The 18,670-nt window shown below is 40.3% G+C and overlaps 2 protein-coding genes across 4 annotated transcripts in view; one reads left to right on the plus strand and one right to left on the minus strand.

The window, feature by feature from the left end:
- The window catches only part of sh3pxd2ab (SH3 and PX domains 2Ab), a 48,317-nt gene extending 40,920 nt beyond the window's left edge, over window positions 1-7,397 (plus strand). For 2 of the 3 annotated variants that reach the window (XM_028603081.1, XM_028603083.1), the window contains 6 exons: window positions 457-540; window positions 2,745-2,862; window positions 2,961-3,289; window positions 3,423-3,472; window positions 4,092-4,211; window positions 4,419-7,397. In XM_028603081.1, the coding sequence (XP_028458882.1) occupies window positions 457-540; window positions 2,745-2,862; window positions 2,961-3,289; window positions 3,423-3,472; window positions 4,092-4,211; window positions 4,419-6,347 (2,630 nt within the window). In that variant the 3' untranslated portion in view covers window positions 6,348-7,397. The remainder of the gene's footprint in view (window positions 1-456; window positions 541-2,744; window positions 2,863-2,960; window positions 3,290-3,422; window positions 3,473-4,091; window positions 4,212-4,418) is intronic. The other variant, XM_028603082.1, reaches the window with a different exon arrangement.
- A 5,894-nt stretch (window positions 7,398-13,291) lies between these two features.
- neurl1ab (neuralized E3 ubiquitin protein ligase 1Ab) overlaps window positions 13,292-18,670 on the minus strand; it is a 33,813-nt gene continuing 28,434 nt past the window's right edge. The window contains exons 5-6 of the mRNA XM_028603591.1: window positions 15,480-15,659; window positions 13,292-15,075 (exon numbers count right to left, since the gene is read on the minus strand). Coding sequence (XP_028459392.1) covers window positions 14,831-15,075; window positions 15,480-15,659 — 425 coding nt within the window. The 3' untranslated portion in view covers window positions 13,292-14,830. The remainder of the gene's footprint in view (window positions 15,076-15,479; window positions 15,660-18,670) is intronic.

An 18,670-nucleotide genomic window follows, 5' to 3' on the forward strand; every position in this document is an offset into this window, starting at 1 on the left:
AAGATCTCACAGTTGGCAGAAATAATTCCCATCTCCATTGTTTTACCTACAAAAGGCATCAGGAAATATAGACCTTCTGAGGTGCATAGCTCCAACCAGTGGCACTCTCAGCTGCTCTATTAATTGGATGGCATTCTTGCAGCAGCAATGTGTGTCCCAGATGCTCTAACACAGGATGGGAAAACCATGCTAACAACTCCTAATTACAAGCCACAGAGAAGATCTCTTGGGTTTAACACTTCCTCTGTAACCTCCATCTGTCCACTCTAACTGTCCACCATGTTTTGCTTTGTGGTCTTGTTTTTATGTCTTCCATGTAGCTAATAATGGGGTTCTTCTGGTTGGATCCATGTCATTGGTGTGCTGTGTGTTTGTGTAACATTTGTGCTTGCTCTTCATGTGTCCCATGTTTGTTTGTTTGTTTGTTGTCGTCTGGTCACCACCTATGTCTGTCAGTTACTAAGCGGCATAAGGCTCATCTGAAGAGGCTGGACCGCAGATGGACGTTGGGGGGTGTCATCAGCCGGCAGCAGAGCCGAGGTGAACTGAGACAGATGCTGCATCACCTCTCTCCCTCCCTTCTTTTGTTATTATTCCCCCCCACCCTGTCTTACTTATTGTCTTTTACCACATGGCTCATCTCCTCCCTCTCCACATGCACATATTTGTTCAGTCTTTTCATCCCGTTTTCTTCCAGCAAATGCATTTATCGTGAGCCACAATCCACCACTACTAACCACTAACTGACTTTAATATGAAATGAGCCTGGAAAGCAAAGGTGAAATCATCAACTTTATACACACCAATTATTGATGCTAAGCTCAAATTATGTTACAAAATTGCTCCTTGTAAGCATTTTCATTATAATTAAGCACTCTGTGCCAAAACCAATCTTCCCAGAATCACAGAAAGAAACTACCTACTCATCTGAAAGTAATTGTATAATAGACTTTGGAATGCTTTATGCTGCATTTTAGAGCCATATTTTGCTTTTTTATGAGCAAATGAAGCATGCATGTAGTTTTTTAGTGTGGTAGAAACAGACATTTATCCTGCTGTGGTGCAGATAGCAACCAATATTGACAGATAAACAAAAAGCAAATCTCTCACGTATTCATAAACTTGCACATGTTCTTCTTACCAAGGCCAAGGGTTCTTTTTTTCACAGGAGATGCATTTGGATTGCTGACAGTGGAGTGAGGATAAGCAATTGAATTCAGCCCAAACTTAACGCTTGGCAGTGGAGGCTACTCTCTGGAGTGGGGAGAGAGTTGTTTCCAACCTAGAACTGAAATCCTGTTTTGTGTTTTAAAAAAGAATTTAAAAAAAAAGACATATTTTGCTGACACCACAAGAATCATTTATAAAGTTGATGCAAGCCATGAGCGTTGTGGTTAACATAACATGGGATTTAGAGTTTCCCTTCATTGCACTGCTGGAGATTGTTTGAACGAGGTTGGTGAGAGGAAAACGTTTTACCAGCCCTGACACAAAGAGACTGGAAGAACCAGGCAAAAGGAAAATAAAGCGCACAGAAATATCTTTACCCTTGGAGCCTACTGTAGTTTTTGCCAGTAAAGGGGATTTACTATCCCACACCCATTCAGCTACAACACAACCTCGGAAACGGGTGGAAGAAGGAAAATGGAATAGTTTGTCACCAGAATGTTGCTTCCTTTTTACCAACTGGGAGGACAGCATATTGAGTTTTTTTTTTTTTTTTTTTTTATGTGCCTTTCTCCTTTTTGAACACACCTCTTCTCCCTGTGCCGTCTGTATTTAGGCAGGAATTGCTATAATGACAGGAAATTATGTCTTTGCTCTGCCCCTTTGCCTCATGGGAATGCATAAATCAGCAGGAAGCCTCTGCTCTCTATTGTGGGCTGAGTTTGGAGATGCTCGCTGTCACAAGGCCAAGGACACTGTTAGGACTCTAGCTGGCCCCATGTGCTGTAGTTCCCCTTGATCAATACCCTTAATGAATACCAGTTAGTTATGTTAAGATGGTTGATATTATAAAGAACATTTTAAGGAATATGCACTAATACTCTGTATTTTGTATGGACTTTATTGGATAGGTGATAGTAGAGAGATGACAGGAAATGGGGGGAAGGGAAACGAGGCAGGGCGGGAATGTTGCGGTTCATGGTCGACTACACGTTACAACTGTTGATCAGATTATGAATATAATTTGGCCGATTTGACTACAATTGATTTTTTGCTATGCAATATATAACAATAATGTAATATGCAGTACATAGCATCTGTGTAACTTCAGAGAAATACATAATGCTATGATGGCAAAATAATTTTTTTAAGTGCAATAATTAATAATGTCCTGTAGCTACACACTGTATTATATAGTTCTCTTAGTTTCATAAAATAACTTATAGACAAATCTTTTGTGCCAAAGAACATTTTAACACACAGCACATCTACTCACACATCTGGCAGCTAAACCAACTGCCAATAGAATAGTTCCAGTCTGTATTAAAGAAAAAGATGCACCTTTTCCCCAAGTATCATATCGTAAAATTGGTACCGATTAATTACAAGACAATCTATCATTGTATATTTGTTACTCCTTATATCTTATTATTGCAGTATGATCATAAATATAAAAATCTATAGAAAGGATTTATAGAATGTACATTTCTTACTATGTTTCCTTTCCAATGATTATTTTGTTTCCACAACCTTCACAATCTTAGCTATGTTGTCATTCTCTGCTCATGCTTTGGCAGAAGAGAAGTACGTAACTGTGCAGCCCTACTCCAGCCAGGGCAAGGATGAAATAGCTTTTGAGAAAGGCGTCATTGTGGAGGTGATTCAGAAGAACCTGGAAGGCTGGTGGTTTATTAGGTAAACTTCTGCTCACTTGCTTTAGACACTTACTGCCTCACTAGTACTACTTCTTTCATTAAGATGGTATTTATTTTCATCTCTCACGTACTTGACAGGTACCAGGATAAAGAGGGCTGGGCTCCAGCCTCTTACCTAAAGAAGATGAAGGATGATCTCTCTCCCCGCAAAAAGACCGTGACAGGCCCAGTGGAGATAATTGGAAACATCATGGAGATCAGTAACCTGCTCAACAAGAAGGCCTTGAGTGAAAAAGATGTTCAGATTGAAGGAGTCCCAGAGAGCCCCCAGGTGGCCAAGAAGGAGATCAGCCTTCCAATCCCATGTGCTGACTCCAGCCCTGTTAGTACCCGACAGGATGGAAAAAGTAAAGCAGAGCCTGCCTCACCAGCTGTAGCCCGCATCGCCCCTCATCGGGTGGAAATTGGTTAGCCATATCACTGTTAATGTTGGAATTTCTGTCATAACTTTTTAATACATTTCGAACTTTTTTCAAATCTCAATCTTTATAAATGTCTATTCTTGAATGTAAATGTTTTTCTCTGCAATTATTTTTACAGGTTCTCCAGTTCTCAGGCAAAAACCTCCTCCTCGAAGAGATGCAACCTTGGTAAGAGTGTGATATTTTAGCCATCCATCCATCCCTTTTACATGACATTATTAGATTGTTACTAATGCATCAGTGTGTACGCCGGATTTTACTGCAGTGGCTGGTCGAGATGGAGCTGGTTTTTACTACTTTAGGGGTCAGGCCCCCTCTCACAAGTTAAATCTGAGGGGTTGGGAGATAATTTATAGGGTAGAAAAAACAAAACAATTTAATAATATATAAAATGTTACTTAAACAATCATTTATAGTCTGATAAGTTTAAAGGTGAAATCTGTCTTTGGTGGAAATGCTAACAGTGCTAACAGCTCATAACTAGACATCTAAACGTTACAAGCAAACGTTTTGTTTGTAAGGGGCCAGAAATCAAGAAGGTAAAAGTCTTAATCTGAAATGTAACTAGTAACTGCAGCTGTCAGATACTGTAAATGTAGTGGGGTATAAAGTACAATATTTCCCTCTCAAATGTAGTGCAGTACAAATGTAAAATAGCATGAAATGGCTATACTCAAGTAAAGCACAGGTACCTCCAAACTGGACTTGAGTATAGTACTTGAGTACCTTTGAGTTACCTTCCACCACTGACAGTATGTCTAACAGTGACAATTTCTTCTGTGCTTAGGGATTTCAGTTGCCCTCCCCACCAGAGCCCCCTACAGTTGAAGCCGAGTATTATACCATTGCAGATTTCCAGTCCTGTATATCTGATGGTATCACTTTCAATGGAGGACAGAAAGCAGAGGTAAGCACTCTTTTTTTTCAGGGTTAACTTCAGTAACAAGAGCATCTTAAGTTTGGGTACCACTACCAACCATATATATCTTGCTGTATCAATTTATTCATCACAGCTCAGTAACAACTCTGCCTTCTCTAAGAATTTAGATCAAATAAAAATGTATAAAAATGCTGTCGTATAAAGACTAATCTCTTTTTTGAAAATGCATTTTAGGTCATTGAGAAGAACTCTGGTGGTTGGTGGTATGTCCACATAGGCGAGAAGGAGGGCTGGGCTCCCTGTTCCTACATTGACAAACGTAAAAAGCCCAACCTGAGTCGTAGAACAAGCACTCTGTGCCGCCCAAAAGTTCCACCTCCAGCTCCGCCTGTTAAAAAACAAGACTCAGTGGACACTGCACCTCCCAGCAGCCCCGGGTCTGAAGCTCCAGAGTCCCCTGTGTCTCCTGGAAGGCCGGTGTATGAAGAGCCAGAATATGATGTCCCTGCCATTGGCGATCTGGACATGGAATCTGAGTTTGAGTTTCTGAGAGGAGAAGCCTCCTTGGTGGATGTAAAAAATGAGGACACTTCCTCCGAGAAGGGATCCCACCTGTCCTCCAAGCCTTCTCCGGCTTCGTCTCTCCACAGTGCCTCCTTCAAGATGTGTGAGTCATTTGAAGATGGCCATGAGGCAGAGGGGGACGCAGAGGGAGAGGGAGAGTGCATCTATGAGAATGACGGCTTCCAGCCCTTCAGGGAGACGCCAGAGCGGCAGTGCAGCAGGGACTCAAATTCCTCAAAGACAAATGTCTTGTCAGAAACTGGCAAGACTGCAAACCCGACATCAGGTGGGTGGAGACGTGCAGGTCATAAGCTCAAGATAGACTTAAATGGGAGCCCATTTTCAACCAAAGCTGAGGAGGCATCCAGTCCTAAATCTGCCTTAACTGAGTCCACCCCAGATCTGTCCAGAACTAAAAAAGACCAAGATGAAAGCAAGGCATCCTCTTCCATGAAGTCTTCTTCTAAACTAAAGCCAGTGGTGAGGCCTAAACCACAACTAGTCAAGGCATCCAGTGCAGAGAAGATGGACATCAGCACCTTGAGAAGACAGCTGCGGCCAACAGGGCAGCTAAAGAACGGCACCAAAACTAAAGGTGAGGACTCTGAGACAGCTTCAGTCATCTCCTCAGAGGACTCCTTCTCTTCTCAGAGCACGTCCGATCTCTCCTCCATCTATTCTAAAGGCAGCCGGGGAGACTCTGACCTGGAAGGCTGCAGTCTGTATCGCACCACAGATCCCTATGTGAAAGTCCAAGAGACTGAACTCAGTTTCCCTGCTGGAGTGGAGGTGGAAGTGCTAGAAAAGCAGGAGAGTGGCTGGTGGTATGTCCGCTGGGGAGACACAGAGGGTTGGGCTCCGACTTACTTCCTGGAGCCCGTCAGGCAACAAGATGACATGGCAGGGTCTGAATCTGATGGCACCCCGACTAAACCTGAAAGCCTAAGCAAGTCCAACAGCCTGGAGAAGAATGAACAAAGGGTGCAGGCGTTGAACAACATCAACCAAAACCTAAAGAAGGTCACCCCACCCATCCCCTCCAAGCCTCCAGGTGGCCTATCCAAACCCATCAGCTTGTTTGGTTCACGGAAGCAGAATAGCACCATACAGCAGCAGGTTGTCAGACCTCAGTCTGTCTTCATATCAGCCCCAATCAGGGACGGTCCCAGCCCTGTTGGTTCTCTTAGGAGAAACGAGTCACTCAACTCCACGGACCACCCTCGTGCTAGCCCCACAGTGCGACGCAACGCCTCCTTTGGCACTGTGCCACGTAGCCTGCCGCCAAACAACATAGCGCTACCCAAAAAGAACAGATCTGGTACCGGTAGCTCTGACTCTCTCGGCCTCAGCTCTCAGAAAAACGCCCTCCCTGTATCCACAGTGAAACCCAAGCCCCACATCATCCATAACAACCTCAGAGAGGTGTATGTCTCCATAGCAGATTACCATGGCGACGAGGAGACCATGGGATTTCCTGAGGGGACGAGTCTGGAGGTCCTGGACAGAAACCCCAATGGATGGTGGTACTGCAAGATTCTGGACAATGGCAGACCAAGGAAAGGATGGGTTCCCTCAAATTACCTCGAGAAAAAGCACTAGCACTCACGTGTGGAGCTGGCAGAACTCTGAACATGCGTGTAAAGACTACTCAAACAGATGCATTTATTTTGTGAAAAAAAGGCAAACCCTAAGACGTTAAGTAAGGATTGAAATCTTACCTGGTACCTTTGCCAAAATGAGCAGCCATATGAAATTGTGACTTTTAAATGAAATAAGACATCTGGTAAAATGAGTCTACATGATACAGTGCCTGAGACGTTGCATTAGGAGCAATATATTGGGACTTAGTGACCCAGCCAAAGAGAACACCAGAGATGATATTCTTCAGTGATTACCTTTAACTTGAACAAAGATGTCATTTTGTATCCACTCCTTGAACCTTTCTCAGTAAGTTTTTTTTTTGTAATTTAAAAAAAACTTTTTAAGCATTTAAAGCTTACTGCATGTTTGAAATTATTCATTATACTGACGATGCCCTTAGCTGTTGAAGTTAAACCTTTTTCTCCTTCTTTCCATAAAGGAAATCTCAGTTGTTGCCAAAGCTGCTTTGTGTTAGTCTCACATTGGTGCTCTCTGTTTGCATGTTTTTTTTTAATATCTCTTTATACTGAATGTCACCTTTATGTGAAATATTTAATCCATTTAATTGTGTAATATTGTCCTAACGAAACAATTTGTGAGCATCTCTGATTATTACAGTATTTTCTTACACGTAAATGAAAAACAATCTCTGATCTCCCCTTGAGATGTTGTTTTTGTATTCATTACAGAGGCTAATTGTCCAAAATTAAAACTTCCCTAACGTCAGTGATACTTATATTTATTCATTACTTAAAAATCATATTATTACTTATTTTATTATTATTGTAAGAAATGTACTGATAAAAACCATTTCACAACCGCTTAAACCTTTCTTAGAATGGCTCTATTAATTATGATAACATTTTGAATTTCTGCTGGGCAGTAAATTTGACACAACCCTTCAGCTGCAGCAGTAGTGGGATGCTCACTTTTGTTTTATGTTAACTGTGTGACCAGTGATGATAACTGAAGTGCCAAAAATAATTAAATAAATGCACTTTTGAACAATTATTAGTACTTTCTTTTTATTAAATGTCCATCACTCATAGTTACTGTTTGCCCACACACCAGGTTTGGTGCTCTAGAACAGTGGTTTCCCAACCTTTTGTGACATGTACTGTGCTACCAAAGCCCTGTCAGATGAACTCAATTACCCATTCATCAACACCACCCCTCATGTTCCAAATATGTTCTTATGAATGGATTATAAGCAGGATATTATTTAACAATAGTGATTATATAAAAGGGGATACAATACTTTTTCATATAGTCCAATTATTCATGTTTGGGTTGCTTTGATCAAGCTTGCATTTACTACTAGTGCCAAATGCTAGACATTACTTTTAGCTATCACATTAAAAGCATTCATACACATTACAATAAATCTACATAGTTAACTAAGTTAACAACTTATTTTCCCAGTGGTATATGTATATATTGCAGACTGTGTAATCGCAATGTCCCCATTTCAAGCCCAGGACCAAATTATTGCATGACATCCCTCATTTTCTACATCAATCAAAATAAAAGGTAAAAATACCCCTAAAATACTAAGTAAAAATAGTATTGGTAGTATTTCTTTAATATCTCTCTAAATGGTAAGTCATATATTGTCTCTGTACTTTAATTACTTGATAAAAAACTAAACTGATTGCATAAGTTGTAAAAAACGGTAAAAAAAAGTATTATATCTTTAAATCCAATTGAAATCCCATTTAGTTAGACTTATCCCATTTTTAGTTAAAAATAATGCAACTTTTTTTTAACATGTAATGTGAACAGTTTGTAATTATTAAAAGGAAGAAAAAATTCTTTGTGGAAATATCATAAAGGCTCCTTTTCTGGAGGTGGTGTCGTTTGACTGACGGCAGCTGGAAGAAGAGACAAGGTAAACAAACTTTCATGTCATGGGCAGACAGCGTATTGAAGAGTAACATCACCAACAGCTAACTGGACCCGACTGGACCCACGTGACTCATGTAAGTTTACGTGCTGCGTTTAATGAGCTGCATCTGAGCAGCTAATTGGCTATCTAGCCTGCTAACCGATGCTAGCAGTGCACTTTTCCCTGGAGGCGAATGAAAGGTGGCTGGTTCGTTTGGTGGCTCGTTCAACAACCGAAGGTGCAGGACAAGATGTGTTTGTTAGATAAGAAAGATACTTTAGCAGGAAAGCTAATGTTGGTTGTGTAGTACGGAAGAGGATTAGGGCCACATGTAAAAAAAAAAAAAAAATGTATTGAGTTCTGTTTAGAGTAAGAATTCTGCCTATTTCTTAGAATTCTTTTTTAAAATTATTATTCTGACTTTAAACTCAGAACTCAAACATTTTTTTCACACGTGGCCCTAATTCTCTTCTGTAGCTAGCTATAAAACAAAAATATATAAATGTAGCCTACACCAGGTTTTCTCTCAAAGGAGAGCACAGGACAGTAGATTTACAGAGCAAATGTTTATGCCATAGCAGACCAAAAATAATGCAATTTAATCTGACTTTAATGCTCCACAAATGTGGCATTTTGTGACAATCACCATTACTGTTTAAATAAGTCATGTTAGAAGTGTTAAGCCTCTCAGTTGTGTTGCATTAAAAGCTTTCTGCATTGGAATAAGTAGAAGATTTCAATATTGAATGTGTTTATATCCAGTATAAACACACATCTGTGCATATGCAATATACATCTGAAGTGTTTGACCAGCTGGATTTTGTTATGCAAATAAATTAGATCCCAATTGGTTGCCTTTCATTTCTTACCCATAACACTGGGTAAGAATAGTGGTGTAATTCACTTTGATCGGCCTCACCTGGCAGCCTCTGCTTCAGAAGAACCTTCACGTTTGACTTTGGTTTAGATGGTTTCACATGGGCTACTAAATTTAGCATCAACTGACAGACCAAAAGTTTAAGTTACCAGTGCAGAGTTGTAGCCTATAATATTGTCGCCTTTAGCTATAATCAGAGAAACACAAAATCAAAACACAGATGCAGTTTTCCGGCCAGACACTGCATATTGCTGATATATTGGATGTGGTGCCTGAAATATAATATGATTCACAGCCTACAGGAATTCAATGTAAAATATGTCCATCCCGTTGGCTGTTTCCTCTATTGGGATCTCATACTACACTCACTGGCTTGGAACAAAGTTATGGATGCCTGTTGATCATCTTTATACCATGTTTGTCTGCTGGCTGTGTATCTGTATTTGCTTGCTTGTTGCACTCGTGTAGAATATGTGTTTATTGCAAATGATAAATCACAGGAGTTATAAAGGTGAAAAGGGAAAATCAAGATGTTGCAGCAGGTGAGATTAAGACGCCCCAAAAGGCTTATGAGAAGGTGATGTGTCAGTCATTGTGTCACAAGTTATTGTATTGTATGGTGAAAATCAGCAGAATGTAATATATATTGTGTGTGGAAGGTCATTGTTGACCTTAGAAATAATAGTGAGGGGTGTTCTGTAATCTGCAGAAGGTGCTGGAGCAGTTTCTGGCCTCCGGAGGGCAGCAGCACGCAGCTTCTCACTGCAGATTGAGCACAGCATCACAGTAACCTTTACCTCTGTCTTCATCAACACAGTAATTAGATTATGAAGGGGCTAGGTGAGATTACTCGATTGATATGGTGTACTTTGAACAAAGTTATACTTTTATATATAATTGCACTTCTCCTCACAGTCTGTCCCTCGACTCCGCACATCTCACTGAGGAAAAGACTTTACATCACGCTTAACACCAAAAGCTTTAAGCCTTAACTACAACGGAGGAACAAACTCAAACTCTGACTGTCTGATGTCTCGTTAAAATTCAAAATCGATAGCGTTGTGCTTTTTTGGAATACAAATTTTATGACTTAACAGACAGGGTTTGTGTTTGACCAAACGGCTGTCTAGAGGAGATACCACAACACAGCTCAAACAAGTCTGCCAAGCCCTTAAGCCCTCAGAAGGCCGTCAGCCAGGTTCACTGAAAGGTCTGAGTGGAAAGTCTATATACACACAGACACCAGTGAGATATACTGTATTCATGTCACTGTCACAGATCCTGGCTGTGTATTTCCCTCTCACCTCTGAGAACACTTGGCCATGAATGGCAGCCACTGCTGCCTGTTTCATGTCTGGATGTCATAGGTTGTATTGGAGTGCAGCATAAAACACTACTGCATTAGAGCCAGGTTCGCAGGGTAGTAAATAACAGATGATGTTCACTCTGGCCAGGTCTGCATACCACGACTCTAAACAGTTTCTCTGTGAGTTATTGCTGTTTACTAAAAGCCATTGCCTTTGTTATTCATATAGTATATGGCGGGGTGTTAGTCAAGTATACTACTGTGACGAGTGATTGTGTTATGCATCTGAAAGATGGCTGCCTTTTTTTTCTTGGACTCTAATTTAAATTTTCTTGGACAAGACGATAAATCAACCATTTGTACAATAACCCCTTTGGGGAAAGGTAATGGCACTAATGCTCTCATATTCCCAATGTTTTGTGCCAGATTGACTTGTTTCCTGCTTTGCATAAAACATAATGACTGTAGCTGTGAAATGGAAATGGTCAGTTTTAACTTTTTATTGCAATTTGAGTCGAATGCATGAACCAAAGTAGGGGATAGGTTTTCCTTGTACATAAAGAATTGTATGAGCTCTACGTGTTTTAATGTAAGAAATATGAAATAAAGCCAGTGATTCAGACTTTAACTTTATTTAACAAACTGAACATAATTAAACCACCTTAAGAACGTTTTATAACAACTAATTGAAATCCCAAGCCCAGGAAACCAAAGTTAGGATTTTCCTGTCCAAAATGCACAATGCCCACCTTTACTCACTTGCTGGTTTTCATTTGTTTGGATGGCATATATTTGGTCCCATTTGAAAAACAGGATTAGTCAGAATTATGATAATATGGGAACTATTTACGCCTGCTTCACTACACACAAATTCAAGATAGAACTTAAATATGCACAAGTAGGACAAACATAATTTTACCAACTAATAGGTAACCAATGCCAACTTTACACATTTTATTCCCTTTTAATAGCATCATTTAGTATATGGCATTTAAGGAAATGTTTGATATCTTGGGAGTCACGTTTTTTACTTTCTGGCAAAGCGATAGATAAACAAGTGGCCACAGCTAGCATACGGTTAGCTTAGCATAAAGACTGAAAACAGCTAGCCTGGCTCTGTTCAAAGGTAACAAAATCTGCCTACATGCACCTCTAGCGCTCACTTATTAACACTTAATATCTTGCGTGTTGAAAACTGTGTTTAAAAAAAAAGAAAAAAAAGACTATTGGCTGTTTTACGGTGCCAGACTTGTTCAGACTAGTTTTTGGCTGACCAGTTGCCAGAAAGTTACCGGTTGGTTTTCAGTCTTCATGCTAACTTAAGTAGCCTGACAGCTGCTGGCTTTAGCTTAATATTTAAGCTCTGTTTTTGGTCTCCACCAACTCCTGAGGGAAATGTCTGGTACTTTAGCTGCTAGATGCTCCACATTGTTCACCAGCTGGTTGCGAACCATGTCTGTCTGCAGTTTGGTGCAGAGGGCAGCTGCAGATTTAGATGATAATTAGCAACCACTTTCACATTGTAACATTGTCACTTGATACATTATTCGAAAAATATTGATTAGAGCCGTTTAAGTAAAAGTAGTACGCTAATACCACAATGTCAAATGCACTTGAAGTATCAAAAGTAAAAGTACTCCCGTCAGAGTTATATTATCATATACAATATTGCAGAAATTATAACTACTGGTGCATTTGTATGTAAGTAAAAATTACAATATTTCCCTTGTGGAGTAGAAGTATAAAGTAGTATAATTTGCAAATACTCAGTAAAATACAAGTACCTCAATTCTTCTTCAGTACAGTACTCAAGTTAATGTACTTAGTAGTACATCCCCCCACCAGAAAGTGAATAAGCGTACTGTATTTCCCAAGATGCCAAACTAGTCCTTTAAGTGAAAATCAGCACAGATTCAGATTTTCTATAATCTTTAACTATGCAACAAATAAAATAAACAATATTCTTATTTTTTGGGCACTATAGCCATACATATAAAACAAACAGTGATACTTCTTTATAGTAGCATTGACAAAATAAATAAACCTCATAATGTACAGTTAATATTACACTCATCAATCCCATTTTTCTATCAAAAAATGTTTCACAAATGTTTTATTTCTGCTAGGTCATATTTGGTCAAGAAGAAAAAACAAAAACAGGTAGAAATGTAAAAGGCTGAGCATCTCTCAAGCACAACAAAATTCCAGTATTATGCAATGCAGTGACAGAGGAGAGAAGGCGATGTTTAAACATTTTATCTTTAGCAGTGAATAAATTCACACACTAATATTAAGCACACTGAAATGTTTGAATTGGTAAGTTGTGTGGTTACACCTGCTCACATCGGAGTGTAAGTGACTTTAAGATGAATATGAACATCCTGGTTTTCACAGTGAGGAGCCTAACAGACCAAAAGTGTGTCCAGACTTCTCTTTTGAAAGGCACACAAGAAAACGTAACTCAAACGTTATATAACATTACTGCTAATTTTTCCTCAGCGGCGAAATGACAAGCTTCAACACCTTGTAAAAAACAAATTAGCACTTACTACTTTACAAAAGCAACGCTAAAATAACACCTGAAAATAGCTTTTATTTCTTAGCAATTCAAAGCAGTACATAATGTATGACATTAGTCAAGAAAGTGTCCTTGAAGTTTGCTTTTACAGACGGAGAGCAGCACTCAGAAACTGATATGCAATTTCATTTTTTAGATAATTTTTTGGGCATTTTCTGCCTTTATTTTTGACAGCACAGATGAAGGGGAGAGAGAAAGGGAATGGCATGCAGCAAAGGGCTGCAGGTCGGAGTCGAACCCAGGCCTACTGCGTCGAGGAGTAAACCTCTATATATGGGTGCTGCTCTACCAACTGAGCTATCTGGGCGCCCGACTGATATGCAAATTTAAGTCCCACAATAACAAGCTACATCCTTGTCACTGCACTCACACTGTGATTTTTTTTTCTTTCCACTTGAAGACATAGTGTGCTAAAATACGTCATCACTTAAAGCAAATATTCATGTTTTATTTTAATGTACATATGAAAGAGAAGTGGGTAACCTGAAGTAAGCAAAGCCATCTGTGACTTACAGTGTGATTTCAATGGGTTTCTTGCAATGATAAAGAGGTTGATATGTCATCATTATGTGCTTGTTCAGCATTTTAAAAATACTTCACTGCCCACCAATGTTGTTTTGGATGACTTTTGTCCAATCACAGCATCCAGTTGGCTTACTGAGGCCGCCAAGAAGAAGGACATGCAAGTCCCGCATTTTACAGGCTTTCATACAAACGTCTGATGTATGGGATGTGCCTTAGTGAGCAAACACTTTCTTTGCACTGAAACAATGTGCAGACACACAGCAAAAGGTACCTATCCCTACTGTCTTCGTCCCAAACATACAACATCCTTTCTACTACCTCCTCCCCCGCTCCCTTTTCACTGATTTACATCCTCATTCACTGCGAGCGTGACCTTCTATGGTGACAATATTCACACTTTTTTACCCTTTGCACAATCTCGCCCTGCCTGAAATTCACAGAACCACAGCAGGTAGTGAGATATCAGACAAAACACTCTATTTATTTATTCTTTGCCCTTTAGGTTTAGGCATTTCATTGTGCTGGATTGAAATTTTTGCAGGAGAGGTATATTCTATGCATTTTTAAAAATGGCTTATTTTAGATGTACTGCAATGTTTTCACCGCAAAAACGCTTTTTCTTTTTACTCATTCCTCACTGGCCTCTGGGAGCATTCAGAAAACGTCAAATAAATCTTTTATTTTCTCCAAGATTTAGTATAGAATTGATTCTTACTCTAGAACAACCCAATGCACACTTGACTGACTGGCAGTGCAGAAGCAGCTGGTGAAACCACATACTTATTCTCCTAGTTTCTTCCGCTGCTCTGGACAATTTCGTCCAATTCTCGTAAAACTAGCTAGCAGCAATGCTATCACCAGTAGAATGAAGGGTTACTCTGCAGCAAGTAGGACAGATGCCTCTTCAGATTACTCTTTCTTTTCAACAGATGCACAAATCACTGTCACTGGACAATAGTAGGTCAATAGCAGTTCCTGCAGTAGCACATATGTTGTTTCTGTTGATCACACTGTATGATGAATCTCATTGCTGGGTCCTTACTGAGATGCCACAGGTAGGAACTGTGAGCTTTCCAAGGATGTGCATTAGCCATAGATAAAATGTTTTAATGATGGAGTTTAAAGTCCTGCTGTGGAGTACCTGAGCCAGATTGCACACACAAACATGCAGGGCTTTTACTTGTGCTGCATCCACCTTTACATAGTTTTACATGGCTTTGACAACCTCTTGAGCTTAACCTGACGATGCAACACATTGTCTAACACAAGCCTACGTGCTCCGGTAGGTCTTGATGATATCTTTGATTGTCCTTCTGCAGATGGGGCAGCATGCGTTGGCCATCTTCTTGAGTTTGAGGCCACAGGTGTAGCAGAGACACATGTGTCCGCAGGCGTAGAGGACTGTGTCCACCACATTCTCGTAGCAAATGGTGCATTCATCGCTCCACGAGCCAGAGCAGGATGGGAAGGTAGGGGACTCTGGGTGGCTGGAGAACGGAGAGCTCGGGGTTGTACCTGAGGTGATGAGAGGAAAGACATTAGAGATGCGTGAGTGTGAGAAAGAAAAATTGCCATTGGAGGAAGGTTTCCAAGTACTTCATGCAGACAACTGTCATGCTGTCTGCTGCTTGGAACAGCAGTGATGTTGGGGCTCAATGCCTCACATCACCAAGGTAAATATTTGCTTTATGTGCTAACATGCGTATTGTGAGTCGATGTCTTGGCACTGTTCAGTCAGTGTTTGTGTGCTGCAGGCTGTTTTATTGCTCTCCCACATGTCTGCATTTTAATCAATTTCTTAAACAAAACAAAATATCAGGAGAAAAAAATCACAAACATCTGGACAGGAAATATCCATGAGGATAGAGAGAAGATTGACAAATAGAGAAACAAAAGTAAACTGGAACACTTGGACAAACCTGTGGAGGAGGAAAAGACTGTGTAGTAGCTGGAGTTGAGGCTTGAATTGAGGTTGATGTTCAATGGTGTGTTGAGGTTGGGCTCGGAGTTGCCGCTGCAAAGCGTTGTGGGAGTGTTGGGTGTACAGGATGGGGAGCTAGGGACCGACGGGCCTCGAAGGTCTGGGTGTGGAGATGAGCCTGAAGGTACACAAGAGACATCTGGGTCACACCAAAGATTTAGGAACATACAGATAATCTATTGAAATGAAGTGTTCAAAAGAGCCAAATGCAATGCTTTCATAACTGGGAATCAAATATCCATCTTTCACACTCTGAGAAGTTAGTCAGAGCTGATAATTAGCAAATGGAGGTGAGTGGATGTCTTGTTGCATTTCTGTCTCTCTCTCTTTCTCTCTCTCTCACACAAGCATTAAATCTCTTCTATCACCAAGCAGATGACTTGTGAGTCCACAGCGTCTGTGTGTGGGTGTGTGTGATTGAGTCAAGAGCCTATGAGTTGGTGTAGTCACCAAGAACCCCTACCCCTCTTTCATGAGCCCATGATCCCTCTGGGTAGGGTACAAAATGCTTTCACAGACTATCTGTTGTCTGTCCTGTGTGATTTGTCCCCATCCACACCCCATAACCACCGGCTCTGGCATCAGTTCTCCTATTGGCAGCTCATCTCTCCTCACAGACCAGAATACTGACCCCGATTCCACAGACAAATTCTGATCCAGTCTGCCTGGAAGGCACACACCATTGTTGTTCATGCATTGTCCTTCAACCGACCATGGCAGAAATATTGCTACACTGTCGGGCCGACCCCTCACTTGGCACCACCATCCTTCCATGTTTCAAATGATCTAATATTGGTTATTGTATATTGGGTATTGCTTGTCCAAATTTCCCTACAATGACATTGTGGAGTGGAGAAACAGCTAAAAAAAAAAAGAACCGCAGATGGTGAGAAATTGCTGAAATAAATACTGTTGGCTTAAAATAAGAAAAAGACACATTTATGTGGTCTGTTGTTAGCAGAAAAAGTATACAGTTTGTTGCATAACTCTAGCTACGTGCTGTGATCCATGCTCTGACCTCATGCCTTTTCTTTGGACCACTCTAAACACTGCAGTCTCAGTTTCAGCCTATGTAAACAAACCATAGTAGCTTTTTAGTCATGCAACAATCAGCTTGCTACTAAAAGAATCAACAGACGTAGCAAATTCGGCATGAACACAGGACCTCTAGTAATCCGTACAAAATCCTTTCCATAAATTGTGTGCTTTTAAGTTTAGCGCTGCGATCAATGTGTTTGTACCACTTTGCTGAGACATGCTTTTTTGAGAATCCTCTATTTATTTATTCTTTATATTATGATATTTTAGAGTGGATACAGAGGCCTGTATGCATACTGTAGCATTTACACACCCTTCCGTTACCTACTTATCGTGACCTATGTGGCAGCCTGGCTGTTAGCAAATGTCTTGGTCAACTCTAATAAGAAAGAATGGATAACCTTCATATCTATTTGTGTACCCTTTCATTAAGCGTACCTTTCATCTTCTCTTGTATTATGAATTTACTGCTGGCTGTGTCACCAGGAATGAGTATGTGAATGTATTTAGTTATGCAGTACAGTAAAGTATTTTAGCTCTGAGGGAAAATGTAAATGCTTCACTATGTGCACTAGCTAGCCGCCAATTATGTCTGTGTGAGCTTCTCGCTGAAATCAGCTGTCTGATGGAGCTGAAAATGATGCTATAAAAGCAATGAGAGTGAACCAAAATATGTGTGGGCCTGTAAACCAAAGCAATGAGTTAAAAGATCCCAAATGTTCAGTAGAGCTGAAGGGAGCTGCAGTCAGGTTATTATTCCCTGTAGGTTTTTCGCACCAAGAGTGACCCTTTTCATTTGATAAATTGTTAAAGTGCTCATATTATACTAATTTTTGGGTCTCAGAGTGAGACATCTCACTTCTGTTCCTATCTTTGTTGGGAGTCGCAAATGCGCAGTAGCTAGGTAAGGACTTCTAGCTTGTCAGTTGCAGAGCATGAGGTCATGCCATGCTAGCAGCTAGAGGTGTTGAAATTAATCAAATAATCGATGCATCGAATCGTGGACATGGACGATGCTGCATCGATAATCGGCAGGCTCATAATCTATTATTTCTGTTTACATATTCTGTTATGTTTTGCACATTCAGGAAGTGCCATGTGCTCAGTGCTGTAGTTTTATGTATCCAATTTATTTACCGTATTTTCCGGACTATAAGTCACACTTTTTTTCCTACTTTGGCTGGTCCTGCGACTTATAGTCAGGTGCGACTTATATATCAAAATATATATAATTTAACATGTTTTTACATGTTAATTCATACTGAAAACATTACCGTCTACAGCCGCGAGAGGGCGCTCTAGGCTTGTGACAACTAGAACGCTCCTCCTAAAGACAACTGAGAAAGAAAAGAGATAACAAACTGCAGGTAGTAAAATATGCAGCCGAAAACGGTAATCGAGCAGCAGAAAGAGAGTTTGAAATGAGGGAGAAACTTATGAGGGAGACTGGCAAAAAGGTGACTCTTACTGCGATGAAGAAAACAAAGATAGCTAATCGGCTAATCGCGGGCTGAAAGCTAGATGGCCAGAGGTGGAGGAAGGAGTCGGGAGGGGCTCGTTCACGGTGCAGTTACTTCTCCACGCCTTTTAATACATCCATGCTCCACACCCTGGTAGCTAGTTGTTCTGTGTGCTATTGTATAGTTCAATAACTGTTAATGTGTTACGTTAACATACCGGACACCTACCGTATTCAGCGTATTGTTCTGTGTGCTATTGTGTAGTTGAATAACTCTTGTATTTATATTCTAAATAAATGCGACTTATAGTCCGGTGCGACTTATATAAGTTTTTTTCCTCTTCATGACGCATTTTTCGACTGATGCGACTTATACTCCGGAGTGACTTATAGTCCGAAAAATACGGTAGTATTAGAGCACTGCAGAATGTTTTGTTTTTGAAGCTTGAAAAGCTATGAATTAAATATCCTGCATGGCTTTAATAGAAAAATTTATTTGACGCATCGTGATTCATTGAGATATCAAATCGAATTGAATCACTGAAATGATAATCGTAATCGAATCGGGAGATCAGTGAAGATTCACACCTCTACTAGCAGCTAGGCAAGCACTGTAACGTGTGTTACAAAGT

Source organism: Perca flavescens, chromosome 17, assembly GCF_004354835.1.
Source record: "Perca flavescens isolate YP-PL-M2 chromosome 17, PFLA_1.0, whole genome shotgun sequence".
Classification (NCBI taxonomy): Eukaryota; Metazoa; Chordata; class Actinopteri; order Perciformes; family Percidae; genus Perca; species Perca flavescens.